A 22,738-nucleotide genomic window follows, 5' to 3' on the forward strand; every position below is an offset into this window, starting at 1 on the left:
GTTGAGCCCCGGCTCCTCGGGAGTGTTTTGTTGCCGTATTTCCAGAGTTGCTCTTATGAGGAGCGTGGTCTGTTTTTATTTAAGGTGTGCTGCTCATGGTGTTAACCTGTGTTGCATTGAAGAGCATGTCTTCAAAGGCCAGGGCGTTGTAACATTTTTTTACCCTTTTATCCTTCCTTGAATTATGTGGCACAGAGTACCTGTATGATTGGTTATTCGTCGGCCAGAAGCTGTGCTGTGTATCAACCAGGCACTGTTCTAGTGGGATAGTGAGCAAAACTCTTGGGGGTCCCGCCCTCATCGAGCCACAGTTGTGAGGCCTACCAAGGGGATCTGCAGTGCAACTGAGCCATTCTTTCTTTGCCACAGGGTTACTTGAAACCTCCAAACAGCTTTGTTTAGATCGCTTTTATACTTCCATGTGAAGACAGGAAGGTGATTCATTAGCACAAAGTTGAGTTGTAAAGAACTTCAGAATCGCAAAGGCAGTGACAGCACAGTGTCCTGTTTCCCAGGGTGCTGTTTCTTTTACTCTGGGAGACTGATGAAATGCTAAGTTCATAAAGGTATTAAAAGTGAAGGCCTTGGTTTTCATTAACCTGGATCCAGTCAGTGGAATGACTAAGTAAAAGGTAAAAAAAAAAAGATGGGGTTCAATTGATCATTTTTATTTCCACCACTGGTTTAGAACTTACAAGCTGTTTTCAAACAAATATGTGTCCCAATCAAACCCTCTCTCACTGCTCAGGAGCAGGCGTGGATGCGAAAGCTAAAGATGCTGTGGGTAAGGAGTGGGGGGCTTCGGGGTCCTCAGGTGGCAGCTCAGGACAGTCCTCCCTGTCTGCTCTCAGCCATGTCTGAGAAGGGTCAGTCACACTTTCTGAAGTATTTGGGAAGTGCATTTTTAAAATTCTGCTTCAATTTAGGAAAGTGTTAGCTTCTGTTTTTTAAGAATACAGTGAAAAATCGTATTCACTTCCAACTTGAAAGTATTTGTGTTAAACTTCAACTCGGGAATATTTTCCCTAAACAACTAATAAATTGCAACTAAACGGAGATGTTTTCACAGATACAGGATATTGGAGTAGCGATATCCGAGAAGTCCTGGAGCACAGCTAAAAACGAACACAATCATATTCACTGCAGTTGTTTCATCCTTGTGTTTTTTTCAAAGAGTGCCCTTAAAATGTAGTGTTGAGCCTCACCTGTCAACTTTGACCTAATTGTTACTTCTTATGTAGTTTGTAGAGTAAGTTCTGTTTTCTAACTGGGTGAACAATAGCTTTCTTCTGTGTTTTGGGTATGGTGTAGTAAACTAATTTCATTAGCACTCCTTATTTGATATTTTTTAAATCGCCACAGACACACACACACACACACACACACACGCGCGCACGCGCACGCAGAGACTCTGACAGAACCCTATTTATAATAAGGCTGGTGTAAACTAGAAAAAAACCAGGTCCCCACAAGTCATCCAGCTACTGCGTCTGCTAAAGAAACGCAGCTGAGCGAGGCCAGGAAAGCCCTCCCCATTATTGTGCTAAATTAACTTTGAGTCATTGTCAGTCATCTTTAGATTATTTCAACTTTTTAAAACTATTTGCCAGCAACATAGGTATTCAAAAATAATATATACGGTGGTGTCTGCTTTGAATTAGAGTTTAAAAAAAATCAACATCACTGAAACAGGTTCTTTAATCAAAGCATGCAGGCATTTTTTAGTTACTGTTATGATTTCTTGACCTGTGAGACTCTTAAGACCTTTCTTTTTGAGTGGCAATGTAGGGCGTCTATGGGCCACATGCCCAATGGAACAAACCCCAACTTTGAAAAGGATATAACTGAGCATAAACTATCTTACAAAGTGTAAATTGCAAGTATTTAAATCTTATTATTAAACTGGTTAATTCTAGTTATAACTTTTTAATTAGACTCTTTGGAAATGAAACTCGTGTATAGTAGGAATATTGACTTTTCATGGCAAATTGGATACCTGGCTTTCTTGTTGAATGTATGACCCATGCATTATTCTTTTAATAGGAGAAACATACATTTTGAGAGCACTTGTAATGAAAGTAACCGCTGCGCGTGTGCACATTTGTGCAAGTGCTTGTGCTGTGTCTGTGAGAGGTGGTTTGTCCAAAGTGTCGGGAAGGAGTGCGGCCTGTGTTTATGATGAATGTGTATTTGATGTTTTACTTCAAAGTCAAGTCCTTCATTCTCTTTTATTCCTTCCTTAAAGCCGTGTGACACTGGGTTTAACAGACAGAGACAGGTACAGAGCCTTTCAGTGAGATCTTTTCTCAGTAGACTCTTAGATGCGCTCATTGGCAACTTCATGCTGGGCTGTTTATAAATCTCTGCTCGTTTGCATTTTGTTTTACTAGCTGCTTCCAGCCTCTGCATGGCACTCGTTTCTGCTTCTTCAATTAATTTACCGAAGACGATAATGTCAGAGTGTAGTTGTAGTCTACTTACAGTAGAAAATGATAGTTTCATCTGGTAATCAATCTGTTTTGTTAGCTTTTACCTGGAAAAATTCTGATTTGTGTGCAGTTTGAAAGTTTATATTTAACAGCTTAAACAAACTAACATCTTCTGTATTAGTTTTCCATATTTGAGCAAACTTTTTTTTTTTTATAAACTGTGATGTATGCTGAAATTATTTGTTCTTGACTTATAACAGGTAAATTTCAAGTAAGAGTGCATGGTGGTAGATTTTAAAGTAGCATCCTTCTGTGTATCGTCAAAACAATATATTAGCTTTCCATTAAGAATTTAATTGTTGAATCTGCTTTTTCCTTCCCACATTTGTTTACTTTCTCCTTCCTTTTATGAGTTTATATCCAAAAATCATTGTTTTATGAGATTTATTTCTAAAAATTCATTTGGTTTCAAAATAACTTTGATATATGTGATTATTTTAGAAAATACCTGACAGGTAATTGCTATTTCTCCTTTATTCAAAGAAGCATATTGAGACATTTTAATTTATTGAAAAGTACCCCTTATTTTGATAAAACTCAGTTTATAAATGATCAAAACTCAGACTATAGCTTTGGAATTCAGGGATCTTACGTCTGTGTGTGTATGTGTCTTATGAAGCTGCAAAAATCATTGAGAGATAATATATACTTTCTGCATTATCCCCATGAGGCAGAAAATATATTTTAAAATAATTAATAAAATATAGCAGTTTTAAAGGATCATGAAAATAAATTATGTGGAGTTTTGTTTTGAAAGGAAGAGAGTGGTATCTTTATAAACATGTCTCTGATGCTGGGCCCTCGGCCTCTGTGACGATAAGGTGCTCTAATGTACATCCCCCTGCACCCCCAGTGCTGACAGGGGTAATTGCTTCCATTCTGTTATACTTTCCCTTTTTAGCACAATCAGAAATAGAGTTCTTTTGTGATTTAAAAAAAAAAAAATTTTTACTTTAAAATAATTTTAGATTTAAGAAAAGGCACAAAAATAGTATTCTCTCAGCGTTAACACCGTGTGTAACTGCAGTGTATTTCTTAGGAGCAGGAATCCAGATTGGCACAATACTATTAACTAAACCCCAGACTTCATTGACTATCACCGGTGTTCCTACAAATGCCCTTGCCCTGGTCCTCAAATCCAGTCGTGTCTCACTGTCATTTCTCAAGGAAATTCTCCTTAACCTCCCCCGGGCGCTCCCTGAGCCACTTACTCCTCCATCTCCCTGTCGCCCGGGCCCTGGCTCTTGGAGAACACTGGTTAGGTATTTTGCAGGCTGCCCCTCTGGGTTGTCTGCTGTTTCCTCTTGACTAGAAGGAGGTTTGCTCTGACTGGAGGACCCCAGGAGTGACGCTGTGCCCTGCAAGGGCGTCCTGTCAGAGGTCCGCCATGGCCTGGCCTCACCCTTGGTGACCCTCGCCTCACCCACGTGGCTAACGGGGCTCCTGCCAGGTTTCATCCCTGCAAAGCTTTAGTTTTCCCTTTGTGATGAATAATGATCTTGGGGGAGATACTTCAGAACTCTGCAATATCCTGTTTTTGTCCATTAATTTTAGTGTCTCTGGCATCTTGTGGACAACACTGTCACTGCGGTGTTTGCCCCATGGCCCCTTTCTACCTCCCTCTTCTCCCTTGTTGATTGGAATCCTGTAAGGGAAAGCTGTCTCTTCTTCCTCACTTGCTTACTTATTCAATTACTTACATCAGTTTGGGCTTAAGTTCATATGATCATTATTTTGGTGATCAGATGTTCATTTGTGATTTTTGAACCACGAAAACGTGAACCAGTATAAATGGATCCAAGGAAAAGAAACAGGTAGAGGAATACCAATGTTTGAAATACAGGATTAAAGATCATTTAAAAGATAAATATTTCTCAACACTAAAATATATGAGCTACTGATAGGTGCTAAACCACGGCCAAGCCTCGCAAACTTTGTACTAACTTAGAGAAGCCAGCCACACAAGGTCGCCAGCCACGTGGTTCCCGGTGCACGCCGTCAGAACAGGCAGATTTAAGACAGAAAAGAGATTCATGGTTGCCAGAGGCTGGAGTGGGTGTTGGAGGGATGGAATGTAACTGCCGGTGGTTACAGGGACTTTCTAGAGAGATGAAAATGTCCTGATTGGTGGTGGTGATGGTTTCACAACTAGGTAAATAGACTAAAAGTCACTGAACTGTGCACTTTAAATTGAAGAGTTGTATAGCATGTTAATATTTCAATAAAGCTGTCTTAAAAGAAGGAAAAGGTTAAAAAAAAAAGTCATTATTAAAAATTCTCAAAAAGCATTTTAAATTTCCAAAGTAGGTAGTGGATAATTAGCATTGTGGATGTCGGCTGTCCTCTAGGCGGGACCTAGCATCTGTGTATAGAGACGGAAGACTGAACTGTGAAAGTCCCAGTGTTTTGCTCTTAGTATTTTTGAAGCACTTGAACCTCAGACCATATAATAGGTGGCATATTTTAAATTTATATTTAATTAAAAGCAAGCTAAATTAAAGTGTTTGGTGCAGTATATTCCAAGTCATTAATTTCCAAATTTTTATGAGCTTGTCTTATACTTATAAATTTGCTAAGGCTCCCTGACTCTCATAAAATTGGTACCCAGCTGTATTTAATCCATCTCTCATTCACTAGCAATCTCTCTACTTACGAATAAATGTATGTATAAAGATGTGTGTGCATGTGCTCAGCGGTGTGTGATCCTTCCGTGTCACAGACGAGGCTCGACACTAGCTGACAGGCCGCGCTGGCGGTGCTGTGGTCTGCTTTGCCCTGAGAATGGCAGAGGCAGGAGCGGCGAGTGTAAACGCCCACAGCCTTGAGCAGGGAATTTCTACTTTTTGTTTTAAGATGAGATTGGACCGTGACGGGGAGATCATTTGGAGCATTGTCCTCTATGTAGTCGGCCTGCCTTTCTCTGTGGTGATAGTTTCTGCAAACGTTTTTAAAATAGTTGGAACAAGGAAATGAGGACGTCATAGCTTTTTCATGTTGGGGTGCTGGTCCAAATCCACCACCAACTAGCTACTTATCCTGTGGCTTTGAAGTCATAACTTTCTCTCTCTTGACCTCAGTGCCTGCATCTGTAACTGAGGAGATTTGTAGTAGGCCACATGCAAATACTTCTTTGCTTGTCACCACACTCAAAATGTTTTCCTTCTAAATAAATATTAGAATAGTTTATTATTTTGACTTCTCTTTTAAGTAAGACCACATTTTAATGGGTTGTACTTACTTTCACGTGTGTTAGGAAGTAATACTGTTGTTTTATATTTATATTTACCTGGTCACTGTATAGATTACTAAGGGAGGTTCTAGATCCCTTGGATATAAAGTCTAATCAAGTGCTGAAGGCGGTAGCTGCTGCAGACTATTAAGGTTGCTTGCGAAGACAGTTAGTTGTTTGGTGTAGGCACTTTCAAAGTTGTGTCGTAGATTCAGCTTTTGCAATATAAGCATCAGTGATGCCCCCATTTGTTTCTTTTCGTTTGAAGCCCAACACCACCCCCACCTTACCTTCCTCTTAATTGACTGCACCCTTCCCTCCTAGGCTGAGCTGTAAACATTTGAGAAGTTAGCCTAGGCTTGGTTCTTGGGAGAGTCTGTCTTAGGAAAGTGCTTTTGATCAGACTGTATCTGCTTAATGAAAGCTGCTCCTTAAGTATGGCAGTCGCTGCACCTGTGCCCGGGGCATTCCCCTTATTACACACATCCACTGTTTTCACTTGGTTTGGAAGTGTGTTAACCAGAGGGCTTCATGACGCGCCTTCATGAGTGCCGCTGGCATGTGACTGCATCTCTGGCCTCGAAGGTGATTCATACATGTGCTTTTCTGTGACTTATTTAGGGGTCAGGCTCAGCCTCGGGACCAGTGATATCACTGAATTCAATGAACGTGGATGCGATATGTGAGAAGCTGAAGCAGATCGAAGGACTAGACCAGAGCATGCTGCCCCAGTACTGTGCCACCATCAAGAAGGTGAGGCCATGCCCACTGCCCGAGGCCGGGCGAGGGCGGGGCTTGGCGCCCAGTGTGTGTGCGTGCTCGGCTGCTGCCAGAGGGGCACTCTGTGCGACAGGAAGCCTTCCATGGACACATGCACCCCAAATCGCCCCATTCACCCATAGCATATAAGTGGGTAAAAGAAAAAGTGGCTGTGTGACTGTGTGATTTGAAAAAATGCCTTAATGTAAGTGAAAGGTGCTGTGATGAGAAATACAAACCAGGGGCTTCACCTTAGAGAAACGGTAAAACTCCCATTTCCAGGTTACAGCATTGAACCCAAAGGCCTCTTATGTCACATTTTCTTTAATTGTAAAATTATTTGTGACTTAGCAATTACCTAAGTAAAGCAGCCTTCTTTTCCCCCAAATTTTCACTTTCTTGTCTTATATATACATATATCTTAGGAGTTATGATTGTGTTCCTTTTGCTGAAACTTCCTTGCCAACATGTCTGAGGTGCTTTATTTCTCTCTAGATCTTATTCTTGCGATGCTAGTAACTTCCAAGAAGTTGGACAGAGATGCCTGGGGCTGTGAGGAACCTTTCCCTGTCCGAGTCTAACGGCTACAGTAGATATTTCCACTCAGTTACACTTTTCCTACTACAGTCAAGGAGAGTAACAGGCCTCTCATGTTACATAAAGAGTGGTGTCTGGAGCTTTCAAAGAATTATGAGTAGATAGAGGTGCCATTTGACTAATCTTAACCTACACTTAGTCAGAAGGGTTTCAGATAACGCCCTTTTCTTTACAGATCTGGTTAGTGGTCATCCTGTTTGCAAAGGGGCAAGCACTGTCTCTCCCACGCACAAACCCAGCTCCTCCTGGCAGCCTGGCTGCTGTCAGCAAAGAGTGAGGCTCCCGGTAGGACCCCTCCGTGGCAGTGTCTCCGTCAGCACAGCCTCTGCTGCCCACTCAGCCCTTTGTTCCCAGCCCGACTTTCTGAGCCCCTGTAACAGCCGCTCCCTGCTGCGGCCAACCTGCCCGCACTCCCCGGCAGGACCTCTGTCACGGCTGCTCCGCTCATTCTCCTTCAGAATTCACTTGGAAGCTGAACATTCTGCTGATTTTAAACACTGGTATTCAACAGTTTTCCCACGGTTAATAAAATCAGATTTTGTATTTTGTAAAATCAGTCAACTGCCTGTTATTGCAAAGAAAATTCCAGTGTTTCTATGTGGGGGAAACTAGAAATACAGAGACTTGATAGTGATACGGTATTTTTTGTGAGTTAATAGACTAGGAGATTAGCAGGCAGACATCCTCTCGGGAAGTCGTCCAATGTAAGTGACACACTCCAGGGCCTGCTCGTTTGCACGTCCTGGCGCGAGGGCACACACTGCCAGCCCCTCACACTCATGCGTGTCTGTCACAAGGGTGCAGGCGCAAACTCACAGTTTTGTTATTGCTCATGACAGAGTAGGTGGGTTTGGAGGTAGCTGGGAGGGTTAGCTCTTGGGTTGCTTCCCGAAGAGTGATTTGCTCACTTTGAAGGTTTAAGATACTTTAGAAACTGTCTTGGCTTTCGGCAGCGGCTTATGTTCAAATTCAGTTTGTTTATTATATTATTACGTGGCATGATGACCTGTATTACCTTAATATTTTCTAGTCTCTGATAACTTTTTAAAAACTAAATGTAAAGGTACTTTTTAATCACCAATAATTCAGAATATCTCACCTTCTGTTTGTCTTCCTCCTTGTTTTTCCTTCCGTTCAGGCAAACATAAACGGTCGTGTGTTAGCTCAGTGCAACATTGATGAACTGAAGAAAGAGATGAACATGAATTTTGGAGACTGGCACCTTTTCAGAAGCACAGTAAGAGATTTTGTATTTATAGCTTGATTTACAACCTGACGTAGGGCAAGTTCCAGTGAGTACTCGTCTAAACCAGTGTTTTTCTGTATTTTAAAAAACACGTTGAACTGCAGTTTGCACTCGTGTGCGAGCCGCGTGTGCTGGTGCATGAATAGCCACAGCCGCGCTTGGCAGCCTTTGCCTTTTGGGCATTCAGCTTAGCGCTTTGGGAGGAGGCGACCCACCAGTTCCCGTGCCTTCGTGACAAGGACTTGCTGGTCCCCTGACCGCAGTCGGGTGCTGCGGCCTTGACGTCGGTGTCTGTCCTCGTCAGGCCTGCATGACTGGTGTTAGCGAGTCATGTTACATCAGTCCTGGCGTCTGATAACCCGATCGGCTTCCTCATTCCCCACTGTCCCCGCGTCGTCTGACCGCCTGGCCCGGCCCAGCCGGATCCCCTTACCTGTTTCTTAGCGATTTTCCAACAACTACCCCGCCTGCTCGGGGACTGTCGATGCCCGTCTGCCCACGCTGCCCTGGGCTTGGGCACTTCTCGTCCTCTCTTCTCCTGCTGCTGCAGTTCCTGCTGGAAACCTGCCTTCATGCTTCCGCCGCGGTCCTGCGCGGGTTTCCCTCCTGTGGCGTTTTGCTCTGGTCTAAAGTTAAATCCTAAACTTAAGTAGTTACATTGTGGTCCAAGGAGAGTTATGTGTATGTAACTACATATATGATTATTGTCGTTCTCTTAATAGTTAAAATGAAAGATAAGCAGATAAAGTACAAGTTCATTTCCAAGAAGTCTGCGTTCTCATTGCCATTATAATAACCTAATAACCTGTGAAATACTTTCTAAAGTTTCCGAAACGTAATTTGTCGGTGTGGCTAGCAGTGCTGTTTTCGTCTTCTGTTAAGGTGCTCGAAATGAGAAATGCAGAAAACCAAGTGGCCCCTGAGGACCCACGTTTGCTCAGTGAGAACAACAGCGGCCCAGCCCCTCATGGCGAATCTGCTCGCCATTCTTCACATGAGTTGCCGCACACCGAGCTCTCCAGTCAGACTCCCTACACACTGAACTTCAGCTTTGAAGAACTGAACACACTGGGCCTGGATGAAGGCGCCCCACGTCACAGCAATCTCAGTTGGCAGGTGCTTATTAAATGTCATTTTTTCATAGTACATGAGCATAGGTCTGTTCTTAAGTCATCGTTGATGAGGCCTTTCCATAGTCATTCAGAAAATATTTCACGGGCACCAAAAGGAACAATGTCGAGCATGCATGGCTCTCTAGGGGCGTACTCCTTTGGAGAGGACATTCTGTAAAAACAAAAAAATAAGATTATTTCCAAAATTAATAAGAACTGAAAATAATAAAGCAGGTGATGGGGAACTCAGACCAGGGCCACCTTAGGTAGTAGTGTGCTGGCCAAGCTTAGCCTCTTCTTGCTGCTTTCTTATTTAAATCCATTAATTGTTGGCTAAACTACATCTTTATGGGAAAACTTGCCATAGAGTATCCCTTTGAGCACCATAACTTGGCTTCTCAGCATCTAAGCATACTGTTCATGAACATTCGTTTCCTTTTTATCACCTGATGTTGGATATGGACAGTTGCTTCTTTGGAGGGAGGGCCAGTGAGGATGAAGAATAAAAGCAAGTTAGAGACATGCATGAGAAAGAGTGATGGGAGAAGAAGAAGCAAATAAACGAGGAAAACCAGTGCGGGATATATAGAGAGAAAACACCAGTGAGGGAGGGGACACAGGAAGTGGCTGCACAGAAACTCCACTTCGGGAGTGGCTGTGGGGGCCACGCCTGGCGGGCTGTGGGTAGTAAAAATGTTTCTTTTGTCGTTATCTTTTTCTGCATAGTACCTACCTTGTTTTCTTAAGTTGGGAAACCATTTTGTACTGTTTTAAGAACAGCGCTTCATTTCTTTCCCCTGCTATTCCTTTTAACATTTCTTGAGAAACCTTCATCCTCAGCTTTTCCATTTGGTATTCTGCAGTGGCCTGAAAACAGCCTTTCCATGAAAGCCGTGGTTCTCTGCGTTGTTTTAAATCTCAGAACCCCTTTATACTCTTAAAAACTATTGAAGGCTCAAGGGAGCTTTTGCTTATGCAAATTTTATATGTCAATCCTTATTATAAATAAAAATAGAGCTTTTAAAAATATTTATCAGTTTATTAAAATAAATTACATTAATATAAATAGCATGTTGGTGAAAAATGACAGTATTTTCCAGAACGCAGCAAAATTAAGTATTGTTTTGCACATCCCTCTAGTGAAGAGAGTTAGATTCCTGTCTCTGCCTCTGTCTTAAGTCTGCTGTGCTCTCACAGTGGACACTGTGGTGAGAGTGGCAGCGCCAAGGCAGTTGACATCACCTACTCCTCTGAGAGTGGCTGGGGCCCGCTGGGCCCACCAGGGAGGTGTGCCCGCAAGGGTCGGTCCAGGTGCGGGGCCTTCGCCCGGCGGGCCTGTCCTCCCTGTGGAGGGCAGAGTCAGCCGCATTTCTGCCGCTTCGTTTTAGCTTTTGCTTTTGTCTCTTTTTTTTTCTCTTTCCTTATCTGTACTGTTGCTTGCCATTTATTAGCTATGGGGCATGTAGAAGAATTCTAATCCTGAAACTTCACATTAGTCATGCAACTTTTATAAATGTTTCCTGTATTTACCAGCACCTGACTCTTGGTCTCAAGGCTTCCGTTTCTGTCATTCAGACCCTGTGCTTACCTTTCACTTTGTTCTTGCTGCTTAAATTTTTTTTTTTTTGTTTGTACTTTGAGTATATTTTCTTACTGTGATTTGAAATTGGACAGAAACGTCCTATCGTACAAATTGAGAAAGGTTATTTTTAACACTTGTTGAAGACGTGAGTGTTTTTGTTTGAGATATCTCTTAACGCCCATCTTCTTTCTCTTTTCTAAGAGAAATTACTATTTTATCAATACAGTGACTTTCACCCTAAAGTTAAAAGTTTTAAGTTATAAAAACAAGCTAAGATTACATGTTCATGCAACATTTAATTATACTTTTAGCTATTAACAGTAAACTCATTTTATAATAATTTGTATAAAGCTTTCTAATAACAGTTAAAATTACTCATAAGTTCACAGTTTTTGTTAACTGTGTTAGGCAGAAGTCTTTGAAAATAATTTAGTTTTTTGTTGACTTTAAACATTTGTAGTATATATTTATATCTCCTAAACTGTTGTTTATTACGCCTTTTTTTGTTTTGCTTACTTGAATTTTTCAATTTTTTTTCTCTCTCCACAGTCACAAACTCGCCGAACCCCAAGTCTTTCGAGTCTCAATTCCCAGGATTCCAGTATTGAAATCTCAAAGCTTACCGACAAGGTGCAGGCTGAGTACAGGGATGCCTATCGAGAGTACATTGCTCAGATGTCTCAGTTAGAAGGGGGCACGGGCCCCGTGACCATTAGTGGCAGATCGTCTCCACATGGCACATACTACATGGGCCAGAGTGCATCAGGGGGCTCCATTCATTCTAACCTAGAACCAGAAAAGGGGAAAGATAGTGACCCAAAGCCAGACGAGGGAAGGAAGTCATTTTTAATGAAGAGGGGAGATGTCGTAGATTATTCATCATCAGGGGTTTCCACTAGTGAGGCCTCACCCCTGGATCCCATCACTGAAGAAGATGAAAAGTCTGACCAGTCAGGCAGTAAGCTGCTGCCAGGCAAGAAATCCTCAGAAAGGTCAAGTCTCTTCCAGACAGATTTGAAGCTCAAGGGAGGTGGACTGCGCTACCAGAAACTTCCGAGTGATGAAGACGAATCTGGGACCGAAGAATCGGATAATACTCCACTGCTCAAAGATGACAAAGATAGAAAAGCTGAAGGGAAGGTAGAAAGAGTGTTGAAGTCTCCGGAACACAGTGCTGAGCCCATCAGAACCTTCATCAAAGCCAAAGAGTACTTATCCGATGCCCTCCTGGACAAGAAGGACTCGTCTGACTCAGGAGTGAGGTCCAACGAAAGTTCTCCCAATCACTCTCTTCACAATGAAGCGGCTGACGGGTCCCAGCTTGAGAAGGCAAATCTCATCGAACTTGAAGATGACAGCCACGGCGGGAAACGGGGGATACCACATAGCTTGAGCGGCCTGCAAGATCCAATTATAGCCCGCATGTCCATCTGCTCCGAAGACAAGAAGAGCCCTTCCGAGTGCAGCTTGATCGCGAGCAGCCCTGAAGAAAACTGGCCAGCGTGCCAGAAAGCCTACAATCTGAACCGGACGCCCAGCACCGTGACTCTGAACAACAACAGCGCCCCAGCCAACAGAGCCAATCAGAATTTCGACGAAATGGAGGGAATTAGGGAGACTTCCCAAGTCATCCTGAGGCCTGGTTCCAGTTCCAACCCCACTGCGATTCAGAATGAAAACCTGAAGAGCATGACGCACAAGCGAAGCCAGCGTTCCAGCTACACGCGGCTCTCGAAGGATTCTGCCGAGCTCCACGCAGTCGCCTCTTCTGATAGCACAGGTTTTGGAGAAGAGAGAGAGAGCATTCTTTAGGACGTCGAGCAAAAGCAGAATGGTGTTACTGTGCCATCGTGAACGCAGTCGACCTGGGTTTTATAGCAAATCTGTCCGCATATCGTCTCTGTGCATCTCGCCTCACGCAGTGGATGCTCGGGAGGCCTCGGGTGAGGAGACACGCAGTGTCCAGTGAGGAGAGGGTGAGAGAGGGCGAGCGGCTGTCACACCTCCTTCTCTGTGATCAGGAGACTGCACCTCACGACTGCTGCTACCCCTTTCGTCAGGAGATGGCCCCATGAAATTATTTGAGATAAGACTTGAGTGTAAAGATAGGTCTGACGCATTTCATTATATGTAAAAGGCTTAGTTTGCCAAAGAAAATGAAAGGCTAGAGATCCCTTTTGTAGGCCACTCATTCATCAGATATTTGAGGAACGATGCAGCATTAGATGAACTGGAAGCATATTTTGATTTTATGGGGTAAAAAGAAAAGATTTACAGCTTCTGGGGTTGCCCGGAGACTAAAGGTAAAAACTGTATAAATTGAAAACCAGTGTCTGTCTAATAGGCAGACTGAGTACAGACTTTACATTTTACATCGAAAATAGATAACAAAGAGGGCTTAACCCTTGATAAAGTGAGTGAACAGTACTCGAGTAGAGCCCCGATCGCTGGCCACACGGATTGTGGAGTGTGGCTGCTCTGCGCCCGCATGCTCTTCTCCCCAGCCCCAGTCCTGGCTTCGGGCACCACCTGCGGCCGAAGGACGGCCCCCCCCACCCCCCACTGGGCCTCCCAGCGGCTGTCATGTTGAGCCTAGCAATGAGAGGAAAAACCCAAACTTATCTTCTGGAAAATCAAGGTGATGTGGGTAATAAAAGACACTAATAAATAAGTGAATGAGGAAATAATTACATCAAAAAGGTCAGTGACAGCTGAGAGATGACAAAGGAATCTTTAATTAGGTGACTCTAATAAATCATTGCCTTCCATAGCAGGGCAGAGCTTGCTTGCTTTGTTCCTGAATTGGATGCTGAGTCTTCCCATGGTCCTCATAAGGAGGTACTTCTAAGAGTTTAGAAACATGTAACAGAAAAGGGTAAAGGAAGATAAAACCTATGCGACTTCCCATTCACGGTCAGCAGAGTTGACGGTCACCTGTAGTGCGTGTGACCAGGACCCACCCTGCTGTCTCGTGTGTGTAGGGTTAGCTACAGAGTACGCTCTCCGCCAGTCAAGGCTGCAGATGGTAAACCTGCAGATGTGTAATTACCTGAATTTAGTGTTTGCCATGTGATGAGTACCACAATGAATTTTTATTAATTTGCTTAATAAATTCTTTACTTGACCAGTCTTGCACTTAACAGTTGGCTCTCAGTTTTATGGCCTCAGTGGTAGCGTGTAATGTAGCCGTGTAGAGTGTCCGTCTTGCATGACTTGAACAAATGTTTTAACCAATTAGGAAAAAAGGCAGGATGTTACCACCATCATATATTGAAGTGTTAACATTTTACTCTTTATAGTGTTCAGCAGTTTGCAATATTATGTAATTAGTAATTCAGAGACAATGTTTTGTTCCTTTTCAGGTGAGTAGATGCAACTTACTGTTGTAGTACATTCTTTACACTGTTTGTGAAGTTGATCCTCGAGTATAAAGTGTATTCATACTCCATTAAAGTAGTAAGATATCGAAAACAATAAAAAAATTGCATGCTATTTTGACTCATGAATTTTTATTCACTACGGTGGTAATGGTTCACATATTAATTAAATATTAAACACCAATTTATGTGTTTGCTTTGTCATCTCGGAGAGTTTGTTGAAGACCTCCAGGCTCGCGTAGCGCCAGAGCAGTCTGCGCTGCCACCACTGGCCTTTTCAAGAAAGCTTGGCTCTTGCGGCCCAGGACCTGGTGGGGGCACAGCAGCACCCTCTGTCCCGGGCACTGTGGCGACAGGAAGCAGGCTATCCAGCTCCTGGGAGGATCTCGATTAAGTTATTATATGAAGAGTCAGGAAAAGTTTGTTTTTTCATACTGTTACAGAAATTGACAAACCAGATGGGTTATTGAGTCACACGTCGTCCTTTTGAATCTGTGTGTGTGTTTTATCTAAATATATAACTCGGTCTGATCTCACATATGCAAAACTCGGCTTTAAGCTGGGTGAAAAATGATAGAAAAGAAAGTTGGAGCTCTAAATTTTCTAGTCTCTTCATAATTCAGTCTTTACATATTTTATAACCATTTCACCTTCCTTCACTTTACGCCGCAGAGAGTTCTGTTCACGCAGCAGAACATTGAGCCAGGTTGACTCCTGGGACGTGTGGGGTGCGCCGAGCCTCAGCCTTTCTGCAGAGCAGCATGAAGGGCAGGGCAGCTTCCCCGAGCTGCTTGTTTAGGGGCACCTCTCGGATCCCGGGGATCTCCAGCATTCGTAACCAAACCAATATTTTCTCAATGTTAGCAAGAAATTTGTTTTCGTGTTATATTTTACTTATTTAAATCTTACATAGTCATCTGAATAATTTTAATTGCCTAGCCAAGTAACTAGGTCCCCTTAACTCACAGGTGAGTGACATTGAGGGGATGGGCAGGTAAAAGGGAGCATGCGCCAAAACTAATTTGGCAAGCTCTTGGGACAGAATATTGGGGCTCCTTTCTCCCCAGCCTGCCTTTCTAGAGTGTGCAGATGCTTCATGCAAGGGAAGAAGCCGGGGAGAGGCATTTGCCTGGAGTAGGGGTGGAGGCTGGTGGGCGTGGTGGGCTATCGGAAATGATTGCATTTTTGATTTCCAGGTTGTGGTCTCCCTTCCTTCCCTACCCTAGAATTTTAATCATGGGCTGCAAACAAAAGCTAGAACAATGTGTGACAGTGAGCCAGCCCTGGATGGCTGCTCAGTGGCTCATCCCGAGAAAGGTTAAGAATCCTTGGTTGACACTGATTAGCTCGAAAGAGAACTTAAAATCTTACATAATTTTAAACCCTTTCATGCCTAGGGAGAAAATGCTGCCCTTGAGACAGACAAACCTGCAGAGGACCCAGTTTAAGGTATGTAAAAAATGAGTCAGCAGTTTGACGCCAACTGTTGAAAGCAGATCCCCAATTAGAGAATTCGTATCCCACCGCTTTAAGGAGTAGAGTGCGCCGAGAACCCGCTAGAACCATCCCTTGAAGTTAGTTGCCACGGCCTACATCAGCAAAGCTTTTCTGGGCCAATGTCTGGCGAAGCACGGCCCTGGTGGACGTGGTGGTCCTCCCTGGCCGGGTCTCCGCAGAGCAAGGTCTCAGAACGCGGCTCCCTGGAAGGCAGAGCAGAAACACCGAGTGGGCCCGGGCGGCTGCGGGAGGGGCTGGCTCCGGGTGCCCAGGCACGGCGAGGCGCTCAGAACCAGAAGGATGCAGCGGAATGAAGGGCCAGTCAACACAGAAACAATTATTGCCAAGCTCTTAGTAGGATGTGGCTTTCAAAGTCAATAAAATGTCAGGGATTTGGCTTATCTGCGGTGAAGACCAACACGATTGGTGAAAACACAGATTACCTAATATTGTCCATACAGACAGTGTGACTTTAAAGCAGGCGGCTCTGCCGGCCTGTGGCTGTCATCAGCCATCCCGTTTACACCTCGTAAGCCTTCATTTCCTGAGGCTAGTGTGCGTTTTGGCGGGCACCCTCACTGCTGATTCGTGTTAGGGGCGCTTTCTAAGTTGTGCTGGAATTTAATGAACCATGAAAAAAAAAAAAAGGATTATTAGGACTTGAATAAATGAAATTATACTTAAAAATATAGAACTGCGGCTACTGGGAACTAGGGGTGGAGTTGAGCAGCTCCATATAACTGAAGTTTTCAAGCTAATTTATACAACAGGGATTTGGTCTCAAGAAGAAGTTTTAGGGCCTCCCTGGTGGCTCAAGGGGTTAAGACGCAGCACTATGATGCAATCCATAGCCACTGGAGCAGGAGTTCAATCCCTGGCCAGGGAGCTACCTGCATGGTGCAGCAGACCTCTCCTGTCTCCCCGCTGCTCCCCTCAGCAGTGGATTTCAGTAGATCCACCTGTTCTGTTCCCCCTTCTGCCTCCGGTTCTGGCCTGTACCCCAGTTCTTGTATGCATAAATAAGCAAATCTTTAAAAAAAACCATAGAACTGTAAGCTCCACGATCATCTCCTAATTTTAACCCTCTGCCCTCTCCACCTCATTTCCTCTCAAGGCAGCAGGGGCACTAGGTCACAGTTCCCACCCACAGCCCACTCCTCCCACCGCTGATGGACTTCCTCGCCCACAGAGGTGAAGAAGATTCGGCTGGCCCTTCAGCCATCCTGCCGGCCACTTGGCTGGAGAAGAGATCTGTTCACCACAATGGTTTCCTTTGGTTCTTATTAGTAATTGTAAATATGAATTAGTTTTAACAAAATGTACCTTTTTATAAAATTTTAGACCAAGATGTTTAGTAAGAAAGCATGTTGGACTATCTAACCTGGCTTTCTATCTACCATCTCTGTGATCAGATGTCTATAAGAAAAAGTTAATCTGTAACTTTCAAAATTATCAGTTTTCTTGACAGGTGCAGTGTTTTAGCTGTATTTCTGCAAATTTATAGAATGCATACTGTTATATTTAAATCTAAATTAAATGTTTTCCTTTTTAAAGAAATTATTTTCTTTGTGTTCCTCCCTTACCTGAATTCTTGCCATTCTTTTTTATGTCTTAAGATCTTTTTTAAGTTGTATGTGCTCATCCTACTGGACCACAAAGCATTCTTTAGCATGACTGAGTGAGACAGAACCTCTCGACAGCTTTCAGGCCTAATTTCAGGTCACTGACACTCCCTGGGGCCTGGCAGTGCTCACTGAGTGAATGAAGTGCACCCACCAGGGGAGCGTGTCTTGGTGTCTTGAAAGGACACACTTGGTGTCTTGAAAGGACTTCTTACAGCTGATGGCATCAAAGGCAGCACTTCTCCCTCAGTGGCCCTGCAGAAGCCACATGTTCCCATCCTCGTGCTGGGCTGGAGGGGACAGGAGGTGTGGACACGCGGCGGTCGGTATCACTATGCAGCTATTATTTTTAAAAAGCTTCTATTTATTGGGCCTCCCCGGTGATGAAGTGGGTTGAGCGCTGCACTGTGAAGCTGTCCACAGCCTCTGTTGCATGGGTTCCATCCCCGGCCAGGGAGATTCCCACATGGCGAGCAGACCTCTCCTGTCTCACCCGCTGCTCCCCTCAGCAGTGTGTTTCGTCAGTCTGCCTGTTCTGTTCCCCGCTCTGTCTCTGGTGGATCCTCTCACCCTCCCGTGCATCTGGCCTATACTCCAGCTCTTGTATAAATAAATAAATCTTTAAAGAAAAAAAGAGGGCAAAAAGTAGAATTAAAAAAGAAAAGCTTCTATTTATTGAAGCTTATGTTCCTGACAATGTTCTAAGACCTCCACACGTGTTAGCTAATTTAATCTTCAAAACAACTTCATGGAGTAGTTACTGTTACCCTCAATTTACAAATAAGAAACAGAGAGGTTAAGGATCTTCCCAAGGTCACACAGCCACTGAGCGGTAGAGCCAGGATTCAGAGGCGGTGGCCGCCCCATGCCCACTCTCCTGGTTAGGGTCCTTTATTGGTCTTTAGCTGGTTAGGGACGAGTCAATGGTTACACTTTTCCCAGATATTTTCATTTTAGAGGTATTTGTTGTATCATCATGATCATCTGCTTGCTTTCAAATAGGACAGGGTCACTCAAAGGGCTATCAGTTTAAGAAAGTTCTTTAAAAAAAAATCTATAGCCATGTGAATTATATTATTAGAGCTGAGACCCCAAGAGAGGCGAGAGAGCACCCCAGAGATAGCCCAGGGGAAGAGCTGAGACTGACCACAAGCAAGGAGAGTCCTTTTGTGCCTTGTGCAGAGGCCACTGCCACACCAGGGCAGGGTGGGGGCCGGGGGAGGGCTGGCTTGACCTCTGAAGTTCAAGAGTTACACTTGAACTCAGGATGTGGCAAGTGAGCAGAACTTATTACCGGAAGAGCTGCAATAGGTTAAAACAAACACTGGACCTCAAAGATTGTGGATAAATTGAATGATAAGTGATGAAGAATGTTCTCGTCTAACTTACAGGAGAGTCCTGAACTTTGCAATACAGAGAGCACCAGTGTCTCCAAGGAGAGCTCAAAGGACCCCAGTCTGGCACCCCTAATTTGTAACTATAATATTGCACTCTTGTTTTCCAGCATACTGAGGCTTGTTCTGACGTGCAGAACCTCAAAATTGTCTAAATTAATCTTGTCCTAACAGCCTAAAAAAGTAATTTTAGTCGGGATTGGCTTAAAAAATGAATCGATCATTAGTTGGAGAAAGAATATAAAGATGCGAAACAAAATGTCCATGTAAAGTGTAAATGCATAATGACATGTACTGGTTGTGTGTCACACTATTCTAGAACCCCTGTGCTCCTCCTGCTCCCCCCGCCTCCTACCCACGCATGCGTTCACTTCCCCACTGCTGGCCTCCCGGGCAGAGAGAATCATGGAGAGCCTGGCGGAGCCGATCACCTCCTCGCTGCTGGGGCCCAGAGGGCAGCGCCATGGCCTTCCTGACATCATACGACATCATACAAGTGTCGGGGCTTCTTGGGGGGCAGGATTCGGTCTCTCCTGACAATATTTGAAGTCACGTAGATATTATCCTCCCGCGTGGAAACCTTCAATAGCCTTTTAGTATGTAACTGCCTCCTTTTCTCCCAGGATGATTTTCACTTAGTTGGAAAATGTCAGTTAAAATTTACACCCTTACTATAGTGAAAAAGATGTAAAAAATAGAAGTGGCTTTCTTTGCCGCCCCTGTCACCATCTCTCTTGCATATGGCTTCCAAGAAGAGGTTTTTTTCCCTCTTCCATTTCACGGATGATTTGGCTATGGGATCTCAGAAAACTTGGGCTCTTGCCTATAACTAAGAATATAAAGGCCTTACACAGAAAATGTTGAAGTGTATAAAAATCTTCGATATATACTATTTTCAGATTGCATATCAACATAAGATTTAGGATTCAAGTCCCTCGTCTTTATCTCTGGATGTGACACAAAAGCGACCATCTTCTTGTGTAAGAATGTGAGGAAACTGCCAAGGGCCAAGTCGAACAGTTCCAGAATTTGTGCCCTTTTGTCTACCTCAACCGATCACTGGGTTTGGGTGGCACCTTCGACAGTGAGACTGAGGAACACTATCGATTATATAAGATAGGCTTCCGGTAATCGATATCTCCCCTGAGGCCAGCTGTGCATCCATTAGAGTGAGGACAGGCCAAGAGGCAGGGCCGGAGCAGGAAGAATCCCTAACTGTTTTCTTTGGCTATCATACCTGGAGCTCATTTCCCCTCAGCACTCCATCTGCTTCTAGAAGAATCTTTACAACTCCAAAATATTTAACAGTGTGTCTCTCTCTCTCTCCCTCCCTTCATCATCTGGCCACCTACCTACCTACCTACCTTCCTACCTACCTACCTTTCTTTCCTTATGCCAACGTTATCCCTGTCATCACACAAGTGGAAATACTCTGACCTCAGTTCGAGGTTCTGTCAACAGGTATCTCAATCCACAGGAGTAATAGTTGGGAAAAGTAAATGATTTCACGAGTGATGATCTTCTGTGAGGGCGGCTCCATAATATGATATTTTTTTCTTGGGTAAAAACCCAAGTTACTTGTGGTCTACTTAGTTTGAAATATATGGGCTTTGACTAAAAAAGACCCACATAAATCCATGACATCTAGACGCCCAGCCCCTGGAGAAAGTGCCAGCGTCATTCCTAAGTGGAGAGTTTTAGTGACAAAGCAAGAAATGCCTGGCTTTGGAGTTACGTGGCCAAAATTATCCCTGCCATTTCCACCAAATGTTTCCCAAGGCCTTCTAAAATGGGGCCTGCAGTGGGAAGTCAGTCATTTTTAAAAGGCGTTTCTTGCTTGCTGGTGGGATGGATGGGGTGTGGCTGCTGCTCATCATGATCGGCTCCTTTACTATTTCCAACAGCAGCGGAGGGAGCAGGACCCCCGCGCTGGCCCCGGCCGGCCCCCCTCACGACCCCAGGTCTTCCCAGCAAGGCGGGCGGAGCCGGCTCCAAGATGGCCGCGCGAGGCCGCCTCCCGGGGCCGCCGCCCCGACGCCCTCTCGTTGCACCAGGCCTGGCCGGTGACTGAAAGTGGGGGGTGGTCACGCCCCAGCCTGGGTTGCACAGGACGGCAGCTCTGGTCTTGGGGTTCTCTCTCTGCCTCCCTCTGGGGAGCCAGTCGCCATGTTGTCAAGGGCCGTCGGACCTTGGCCCGGCGGTTGGGGAGCAACGGCGGCGGCAGCCGGCTCCCCCGGGGCGCGGCGCGGGGCCTTCGGCCGAGAGAACCCCAGCCACAGGCACCCCACAAGCCCTCGCGGCCCCGGCCCCTCAGGAGCCGGCGTCTCCCCGCGGGCGCGGCCTTCCCGCCACCGAGGGCCCGCGAGCCCGTCAGGGAAGGAAAGCGGGGGCAGGCGCCGCCCCAGCGAGGCCGGGGCGCTCCGGGCGCCCCGAAGGAGGCCCGGCCCTCGGCCTGTGCGCGCGCCCCCTGCTGGCCCCGCTCCTCAGGCCGCACCCGCCGCGGGGGGTCGGGGCAGCCGCGGGCCTGGCCTGGCCACTCCCGCCCCCGCTGGCCGCGGCTCCGGGGGACCCGCTCAGAGGGCGTCGGGCCGCGTCCCGGGGGAGAGAAATCCGTAGAAGGGGAAAGGGAAAAGCAGCCTGGGGACCCCTCGGACCCCTCGGTGGACGGGGGCCTCTCCGCGCGGGTGGGGGGGAGCTGCCGCCCCCGCCCGGGCGAGGCGTCCTCACCGTCCGGCCGCGCCCGCGGGCCCCCGGGGCAGCCGCGTCCCCGCGCGGAGAAGCCGCCCGCGAGAGGGACATTCTGTCTGCAGCGAGCACGCCGGGGGCGCGGGGGCCCGCCCCGTCGGGGGACGGAGGGGGCGCGCGGCCCTGGCGTCCAGGGCCCGTCTTTGGGGTACAGGTGCCTCGGCCGGCCTGGCCTTTGGCGCGCGCCCTCGGGGGTGCGGGGAGACGAGGGCGTCCTGCCGTTCGCTGGCAGGGCCGGCGGAGCCCGGGCGTCTCTGTCCTTCGCCCGTGTTGCAGGAATGTCCTCTGTGCCCTCGGGGTGGATCCAGCTACACAGAAGTCACAGGAACTGAAACCAAACTTAGGGAGCCCGGAGATCCCACGGGGGTTCCCCCAGGTCAGCAGCCTCGGGTGGGCCCTGAACACCCTCTTCTTACTCACAGCTCTTCCTTAAACTCTGAAATCTTTTCAGTCTCGACAGAACCTTCGTCCGGAAAGACACCAGCGGCCGCCCGGCGCCTCTCCAGCCGCGGGGAGCACCAGGAACCTGGAGGGTCAGGTGAGGGGGGCCCCACCAATTGGTGGTGCGCCTTGTGGAGAGCCTCCTGAAGATCTGCCCGTGGGCTGAAAGAAAAAAAGCTCCACAAAAGAGTTTCTTTTGACAAGCTGCCGTTTTTAGATCCTCCACCAGCCTGGGAGCACCCCCTGCGCCCCCCAGAACCCTGGGCCGAGCCGGCTGCTGTGCACCTGTGCTCACTCTCGGCTGGTCCCCGCCTGCCGCTGAGGCTTTAGCTGTGACTTTGAGAACTAAAATTAAATCTAAACTAGCCCGCTTAGCGATGGTTTGAGGTTAGCATGACCTCGACTCCAGAGCCAGATAGAGACGGCGCAGGCCGGAGCCGGCAGCTCCAGCTCATGCTCGGAAACGCCAGGCAACGCGCCGGCCGGCGGCCTGGGCCAGGCCCAGAGGACGCCGAGCGGGCTGCGTGGGGGGGGGAGCTGCCGCGCACACCGAGGCCGCCCCGCTCAGGGCCCGCGCGCCCCGCTCGCTCGCTCGAGGAAGCACCGGCAAGAACAGCCGAGGCAGCGGCCAGGTCGCTCCCACGTCAG

At 46.3% G+C, this 22,738-nt stretch overlaps 1 protein-coding gene across 5 annotated transcripts in view; it reads left to right on the top strand.

The window, feature by feature from the left end:
• The window catches only part of KIDINS220 (kinase D interacting substrate 220), an 82,021-nt gene extending 67,488 nt beyond the window's left edge, over nucleotides 1-14,533 (top strand). For all 5 annotated transcript variants that reach the window (XM_037528554.2, XM_037528557.2, XM_037528555.2 and 2 more), the window contains 4 exons: nucleotides 6,340-6,471; nucleotides 8,213-8,311; nucleotides 9,203-9,436; nucleotides 11,564-14,533. In XM_037528554.2, the coding sequence (XP_037384451.1) occupies nucleotides 6,340-6,471; nucleotides 8,213-8,311; nucleotides 9,203-9,436; nucleotides 11,564-12,826 (1,728 nt within the window). In that variant the 3' untranslated portion in view covers nucleotides 12,827-14,533. The remainder of the gene's footprint in view (nucleotides 1-6,339; nucleotides 6,472-8,212; nucleotides 8,312-9,202; nucleotides 9,437-11,563) is intronic.
• Nucleotides 14,534-22,738: the final 8,205 nt, after the last annotated feature.

Source organism: Talpa occidentalis, unplaced genomic scaffold (assembly GCF_014898055.3).
Source record: "Talpa occidentalis isolate TD23 unplaced genomic scaffold, MPIMG_talOcc4v2.1 talOcc4.5, whole genome shotgun sequence".
In the NCBI taxonomy this organism is placed as follows: Eukaryota; Metazoa; Chordata; class Mammalia; order Eulipotyphla; family Talpidae; genus Talpa; species Talpa occidentalis.